General features: G+C 40.1%; 1 protein-coding gene across 1 annotated transcript in view; it reads left to right on the forward strand.

Moving 5' to 3' along the window:
* The first annotated feature begins 2717 nt into the window (after positions 1-2717).
* LOC310935533 (tropomyosin alpha-1 chain-like) overlaps positions 2718-8574 on the forward strand; it is a 9871-nt gene continuing 4014 nt past the window's right edge. Inside the window, exons 1-4 of the mRNA XM_083899461.1 lie at positions 2718-2952; positions 5026-5151; positions 7237-7370; positions 8300-8417. Coding sequence (XP_083755587.1) covers positions 2839-2952; positions 5026-5151; positions 7237-7370; positions 8300-8417 — 492 coding nt within the window. The 5' untranslated portion in view covers positions 2718-2838. The remainder of the gene's footprint in view (positions 2953-5025; positions 5152-7236; positions 7371-8299; positions 8418-8574) is intronic.

Genomic DNA, 8574 nt, shown 5'->3' on the forward strand with positions numbered 1-8574 from the left:
TCTTAATCTAGATCTTGGTGGTTCTTCTACTGAAAAATAGTGTTTCTGTCACTTCCTGGTGAAGATTCAATGTGAATCGTTGTTAAGGGGAAAACCAAGAAATCCCCCTGATTGTGACTTTAATGGTCACAATCAGGAACAGCAAAGTCGGCAGTAAATCTGTTCTTTCCTTTCTCTCTCTCCGTAATCATCACGTCTGCCCGTGTATTTGTGTCCATAGCTGCAGACTCTCTCCTTCTAATCCCCTTGGACAATGTCAGCCAAAAGATGTTTATTAATAACTCAACAGCGAGCACAGAGAGTGGGAAATAACTGTCAGCGTCATCCCTCTGGCTTTATATCCTATTCATCCCCCAGGAGGAACCCACTTATAGCCACTGGAGGCAGGTGATGGACTAGGGTTACAACGCACGCCGCATTCTCTCCCAGTGTCAGCGTGTATTGTATTTGTCCGTCCGTCTGTCTGTACGCCATCGTCGTTCATTAAAGATCGCTGCAACTTTCCTTAGATAGACGACCTCTAAAACTCATGTTTCTGTTCAGGAATGCAAGCAAATAACTGTCATTTGACATTGTAATCAAGAAATCATTGATTTACCATTATTAACCATTACAGAAATGGGCGGCTGTGGTCTAATACGTACGGTGGCCGACGGGGGCAAACGCACTGCAAACCCCAAAACACCAGCAAGTAAGAAAACACCAGCAAATAAGAAAACACCAGCAAATAAGAAAACACCAGCAAATAAGAAAACACCAGCAAATAAGAAAACACCAGCAAATAAGAAAACGCCAGGAAGTAACAAACATTTTCTTATTTGCTGGTGTTTTTGTTACTTCCTGGCGTTTTCTTATTTGCTGGTGTTTTGGGGGTTGCAGTGCGTTTGCCCCTGTCGGCCACCGTAAATACAGGTTTTTAATCACTGTATGTAAATGTCTAACATACATTACATGGCTGTGGCTCTTACCTGACAAAATATCGTCCACCACGTGCGTCCACAGTCGTGTGAATATCACAAGACAAACACGTTCATCATCACACAGGTGATTGTGATCTGATTGACAATCAAGAGTTTCAGAGTCAAGATGAGCCAATCAGGATCAGAGCTGAACGACCCTGACACGCCCACAGGACAAATGGAGACCATAATAATCCAGTGTATGTGTGATGTACATAATACACTCTTAGAAATGAAAGTGCTAAGTAGAACAATATAAGGTTCTTTGGCTTGTCCTCATAGGAGAACCCTTTTTGGCTCCAAGTAGATCTTTCTATAAAGGTTCCTCCTGGAAACCTTATGGAGGGTTCCACCAAGAACCCGTTTGAAACCCTTTATTCAGGAAAGGGGTTTTAAAGGATCAAAATTGTTCTTACTGGAACCATTAGTGTTACTAAGAACCCTTGAAAACCCAATGGTTCCAAGTAGAACCTCAGCCTTTGTAGAAGAACACTTTTGGAACCCTTATTTAAGAGTGTACAATGTGTATTGTATTCTGTGGTTTTCTTCATACCTTGGTTTTAATTAATGTCAGTCTGGTCATCAACAATATGTTTTCGGCCAGAGAACTGATGCTCACTGTCTGGACCTTCTCTAGTTTTCAGACCATCCCCTGGAGATGGTCTATCTATCTATCTACACCTAGAAATAAGGGTTCTAAAAGGGTCCTTCTACAAGGGCTGAGGTTCTACCTGGAACCATTTGCTTCTGAAAAACCCGTTCCAGAAAAAAGGGTTTTTCAAGGGTTCTTGGTAACACTAATGGTTCCAGTAAGAACCGTTTTGATCCAGAGAACCATTTAAAACCCCTTTCCTGAATAAAGGGTTTTAAAAGGGTTCTTGGTGGAACCCTCCAAAAGGGTGGAGCCAAAAGTGTTCTCCTATGAGGACAAGCCGAAGAACCTTATATGGTTCTACTCAGCACTTCTTCAAGAGTCTATCTATCTATCTATCTATCTATCTATCTATCTATCTATCTATCTATCTATCTATCTATCTATCTATCTATCTATCTATCTATCTATCTATCTATCTATCTATCTATCTATCTATCTATCTATCTATCTATCTATCTATCTATCTATCTATCAATCATATCATATCATATCATATAATAGCTAGCTCTCTAGCTAGCTATCATAGCTATCAAATATCCACAATACCACATTTCTTTCCCCTTAAGAGTAACTAATTAGATGTGCTTAAGGCCACTCGTAAACTCCCTTAACTGTTCACATATTACACTGTAACATATAATCCTGTATTAATCATTTAAACTTAATCTAAACTAAATTAAGTCAATACTGACTCCTACCATAAACTCATGTATTTCACTGTAAACCCGAATGTATATCATTATGATTTGTTCCAGCATGCATTACTTATTAATCAGATGTGTTCGCATATTGTGAAGCAAAATAAAATCAACTTTTTTTACTTGTTTTTAGTCTTTTTTTAAACATCAGATAAGCTATTCACACAGGAGTGAATGTGAGGTCCCGTCTAAGAATGGAAACACTCATACGTCCATACATATGTTGTTAGCATGGAGGTGCATTTGTCAGTGTGTGTGTCAGTGTGTGTGTGTGTGTGTGTGTGTGTGTGGGGGGGGGGGGGGGGGGGTCAGAGGAGGGTTTTAAGGGGATTAGAGATGGAGGAGTGACTCCTCCTTGGGTCTCATATAAATGCCCTCCCCGTGTCTTTGTTAGAGTTTGGTGTCTCTGCCAGTTGACCAGGCTCTCAGGCCGTTTGTCTCGCACCCATTTGTCTTCCCCGCCCCTCTTTCTTGTAACTTTCTGCAAAACCACAAAAAAAAAAAAACCCAAACAAACACAGCCAAAATGGAGGCCATCAAGAAGAAGATGCTCATGCTGAAGTTGGACAAGGAGAACGCGCTGGACCAGGCCGAACAGGCCGAGGCTGACAAGAAAGCAGCAGAAGACAGAAGCAAACAGGTGAGTTATGAGACGGCGTCACAACTCCAGAGAAAGTCTTTGATTACGGGTGAGAAGAGACGGAGGAGGAGGAGTTTTTAACCTTTAGATCCTTCACGTTCCTCTGTGTCTTCTCCCGTAACAATGAAACACCTGTATTCTGAGTGAAGATGTGTGATCACTTATGTTATTTAAGGCTTTATTCTAACACAGATTTGTCCACGAAGACACTGAATGTGAATCGGCATCTGTGTCGTAATGAATCACTGAAGTCGGGACGGATGCCAGACACAAACCTGGAGCTCTATTTCTGTTTCCCGTTGTCTCTTTTTTTTTTTCCAGCGGTCATTGTGTGAGCATCTATTTGCATCATATGAGACAGACGCTCACTCATAAAACATGATTTAAACTTTAAAAAACATCCTAAACCTACACTCTTAGAAATAAGGGTTCCAAAAGGGTTCTTCTACAAGGGCTGAGGTTCAACCTGGAACCGTTTTCTTCTGGAAAACCCTTTTCCCGAAGAAAGGGTTTTTCAAGGGTTCTTGGTAACACTAATGGTTCCAGTAAGAACCGTTTTGATCCAGAGAACCCTTTAAAAGCCCTTTCCTGAATAAAGGGTTTTAAAAGGGTTCTTGGTGGAGCCCTCCAAATGGGTTCCTGGTGGAACCTTTATAAAAAGCTTCTACCTGGAGCCAATAAGGGTTCTCCTATGAGGACAAGCTAAAGAATCTAATATGGTTCAACTTAGCTCTTTTATTTCTAAGAGTGTAATATGAACTTGACTCAACAGTCTTTAACGCCAGATTAAATTACAAATTACACCTTTTCCATGTTTAAACGTTGTCTCGCTGTCAGTTTCTGTCATTTCTTCTTCATGCGTTCACTGGTGACATGAATCCTTCTCTGTCCAGATTGAATATCCAGACCACAGACCACAGACCACAGATGACAGATGACTTAATGCTCAGTATCAACGGGCTCCACTTTTGACATTTGACACACAGACCTGATATCTTCTGTATCAACAACACAACTTTACCTGATCCAGTTTAGACTAACAATTCAAACTTGGGGCCCGAAAAAGGTCAAGTCCTCATCTTGTAGGAACGTGAGAGACCTTCATCAAGATTTATTTATAGATCCATTTAGAAGTATTAGAGTTATAGTCTGTGTATGTATGGATATTAGAAGTATGTGCAATTGTGTTTAAAAGATGTTGTTATAAGAACTACTTCATACACTCTTAGAAACAAGGGTTCCAAAAGGGTCCTTCGACAAGGGCTGAGGTTCTACCTGGAACCATTTGCTTCTGAAAATCCCTTTCCAGTAAGAACCATTTTGATCCAGAGAACCCTTTAAAACCCCTTTCCTGAATAAAGGGTTTTAAAAGGGTTCTTGGTGGAACCCTCCAAAAGGGTTCCAGGTAGAAACTTTATAAAAAGGTTCTACCTATGTGGACAAGCCGAAGAACCTTATTTGGTTCTACTTTTATTTCTGCCAATAGATAAAAGATCACTTCATCACATCCAATGTTTCCATCTGTATAAATCAAAAACATACATACTGAATTCACTTTAAAGGTCCAGTGTGTAGAAAGTAGTGACACCTAGTGGTGAGACTGCAGATTGCAACAGTCTGCTCGCCCTGTCCTTTCCTTAGTTCGACAAAACAACCACAGTGTCCTTTTTATACTAAAAAGTATGTCATTCATCTTTGTTTGTCTGTTTTTAAACACACTCTCTTACTTAGTTTGTCCATTTAGGCTGCCGTAGAAACATGGCGGCACAAAATGGCCGTTTCCACAAAGCTCATGCACATTAAAAACCAAAACTATTGTTATTTTTAAGTTTTTTAAGCCCTCTGTCTTTGAATATTATCGTCAATTTCTAGCAAAATAAAATGTTCTTCACTGAACTTTACACACTTCGTACACAAGGACGCGTGACTTTGTCTCCTCTCTGAACATGAAGCACGGTCTTTAACTTTAACTGCACCCTATTAGATAGAAGATATTATGTTCCAGGGACGTGACGACCCCCCGCATTAATGAAATGGTGTCATGCCGTTGTTTGATCTCTCCCGCTTCGCCAGCATGAAGACGAGCTCCTGCAGATGCAGAAGAAGCTGAAGGGGACGGAGGACGAGCTGGACAAATACTCTGAGGCCCTGAAGGACGCCCAGGAGAAGCTGGAGGTGGCCGACAAGAAGGCCGCGGACGTAAGTCGACGTGTATCCACACTCCATAGGATGAAAATCACACTATAGGCTGAGGAAGAGTCCATTATCTGCCGCTCAGGGTGAACCTGTGCATATCCCTCACTCACTACATTGTCATAAACTGGCACCGAGCGCGAGGCTCTGATAAAAGCCGCGATAATGCCAGTGTAAACCAACCCCCGGCCCGATTCACCGCGTCTCCCTGGCATTCCATTCCCATCATGCTTTGCATGGAGCCCCCTCAGCTGTCGCGGGGGGATTCAGAGCCCTATTTTGGCCGCGGTGCCTGCCGTCCAACCTTGACTGGCGAGCTTAACAATGGGCCGAGTCCATTTTTGGTCCCGAGTCCCATTCCATTCCGTCGGTCAACGTTCCTCCTCGCGGGAGAGAGTGATAAATGAATTATTTTCTATAAATATCACGAGTTAATGGCGTAAAAGAAATGTACATTTCAGAGACGCCGTCGTCTTTTATGTCCAAACCCAGCGAGGACCGACGAGCGGACTGATTTAAAAACATAGAGATAATAGATGCAGACGCGTTCCGAGAGTCTTTTTGAACACAGCTGAGTTAATCCTGACTCATCTGAGTCATTACGGAAGAATTGGTTTGAAGCAACTCGAGAGAGTTCAGCTGTCAGAGCGGGACACTCTACTGTCCTCAGAGGACGCCTTGATGAGGACACGTTGTTGAGGACGTCAACGTTCACACAATCCTCTCATAATCCTAATTTAGAACCAGATGATTAACGTATTATTCATTGCCACATCTAAAATTATCTGTATTATTAATAATGAATAAGAAAAATAAGGGTTATAGATACTGGTGTCTTTTTAAAGCACTTTTTTGAGCATTTTTAAGCATTTAATATCAGTAAACAGCATCAACAGATATATTATAAACACTAATTATGTTATATTTCCATTCCCTGCTATACTCCAATATAACCAATACATCTTAAATATTGTACCTTATACCACTTCTGTTGTACATTTATTTACCATATAATCCTTTAATTAATATTTATCGAACTATCTTTCTCTAGGGTTATCCTTATTTTCAAAACGTACCCATAATTTCAGTTGAACAGTGTGTGTAACTTATGATATTTACTGTACTCTGTACTGTACTTCATTTCCCAGAAATCCCAGTTTAAAAGTACTCAATTAGAGAACCCATTTAGAAAGTTTGGGGATGATCATAAGCCAACAAACAAACTGCAGATTAATAACTTAACATGTGTGTAAAGTATCGTAAAGAACAGTTAATGTCTGCAGCTAAAATGACGATATTTACCTTCAGCCAAATGGATTGACCTTAACCAATCTTAATCTTGAGATTATGTATTTTATGAATCTATAGCTCTCCAAATAAATCTCCAGCTATACAAATGAAAAAGAAGTTAAGATACAGTAATTTGAACAGTAAACACAGACTTTCATCTGACTCCAGACATCATCATCATCATCGCTGTTGTTGTTGTGGAGACAGTGCACGAAATACCCATTAATAATCGGAAAGCATGCAAAGTGTATTATGTATGTAGATCATATATGTAAAACTGAAATTAGGAAAAAAATGTTTTTCAATGACACTGTAACATGTTTAAACTAGGGCTGGATGATTTTGGCAAAAATATTAGTCACGATTATTTTTGACTGATATTGAAATCATGATTAATAGATACGATATTCATCGATTTTAACTTGAGTATTTATTGAACCACCAAAATTCAACTTTTAATATAATTTAAAAGAACAACCAGAAATTACGGAGCCCCTGAAGTGACATGATAAAAAAAAAAAAAAGAAAATTTTTTTTTTAAAATCTTGAGTTTCAAAGTCGAGATCTCGAGTTTTATTAAAAAATATGATTTAAAAAAAAAAAAAAAATGTAATCTTTTTTTCCAACATTTTTTTGAAACTTGAGATCTCGATTTTCCAAAATCTATAAAAAAAAATTGTTTTTTTGTTTTTTTTCACACACGTCACACCCACACGGTCTACCCCCCCAGACCCCCCTGTATTTCACACAGTGTGTGTAGATGTTGTTGTGTCTGACTCACTGTGCTCCTCTGTTCCTCAGGCTGAAGCAGAGGTGGCTTCTCTGAACAGACGTATCCAGCTGGTGGAGGAGGAGCTGGACCGAGCTCAGGAGAGACTGGCCACCGCTCTGCAGAAGCTGGAGGAGGCCGAGAAGGCTGCAGACGAGAGCGAGAGGTTCTGCTCTTCCTCCTCCTCCTCCTCCTCACCTGTTCACACACAACGAGAGCGACACTGACCTCACATGAACCTGATGAATATATATACAATTAGCTTCTCCTCTCGAGCTAAAGAGCTGCAGGACTCTGGAGCATCATGAGATAACGTCTCCAAAGATAGAAAACACAATAAAACACTGTGTCCTGCAGTTCAGGTGTCTGCCACCAGGGCACACGACACCTGTTAGTTAGTTTTCAGACAGTCTTTCTCAGCTCGCTAATTGGCTGAAGATGGAAGAAGAAAGAAAAGTAGCTTTAATTCCTTGTAATTCTTTTATAATTATATTAATTTATCTTCTGTAGCTTTAAAGGTGCATTATGTAATAAATCTAAAGCAACTGGCCCTAAAATCCTCCTAATATGTCACTGAGACTCAGGAATAATGTTCATATAACAAACTGAACTCACCAACAACAACAACAGTACAGACAAAATATTTGCATTAAAAAATATATTTTGCAGACTGCAAATCATATTTATGTTTTGAAATCATGTTTTGGCGTCATGTGGCGCCACCTACCGCCGTCTACCAATCATTGCAGTCAGTAGAGTCTCAGCTGCCGAGCAACCACAGGTTGCCAGTTACGTCAGAAAACGAAACCTAAAAGACCTCGGTATTTTGAATTTGAATGTAGTAACCGTTTTTGGCCACATTCTTACATATGGCACCTTAAAATGACTTAAAAGACTGAACGATTAGCAGATAAAAAGACTTTTATACCATGAATATGACTTAAAGACAGGAGAATCTCCCAATGTCTCAAACCAAAAGCAAAGTACACCTAAATTAAACTGATATTGTTGCTTTCAATTGAGATTTAAATGGAATATATTATTATTTTCAACATGTAAAAACTAAATCATAATGTTTTTTGTGTGTGAATGAAGGGGTATGAAGGTGATTGAGAACAGAGCCCTCAAGGATGAGGAGAAGATGGAGCTGCAGGAGATTCAGCTGAAGGAGGCCAAACACATCGCAGAGGAGGCCGATCGCAAGTATGAGGAGGTGAGTTTTCAGGAGTTTGACCTTTTGGAGAGTCTGTTCTCCAGGAGCTGATGATACAGATTACATCGTCTGGAGGATTTCGGGAGCTCCCACATTTACATTTGTGGAACTCACGAGGGTTCCAAAAGCTGGGTTTTAACATGGGAGTCAAAGGGAG

The sequence above is a fragment of the Microchirus variegatus genome, assembly GCF_963457635.1.
Source record: "Microchirus variegatus genome assembly, chromosome: 13".
NCBI lineage: Eukaryota > Metazoa > Chordata > Actinopteri > Pleuronectiformes > Soleidae > Microchirus > Microchirus variegatus.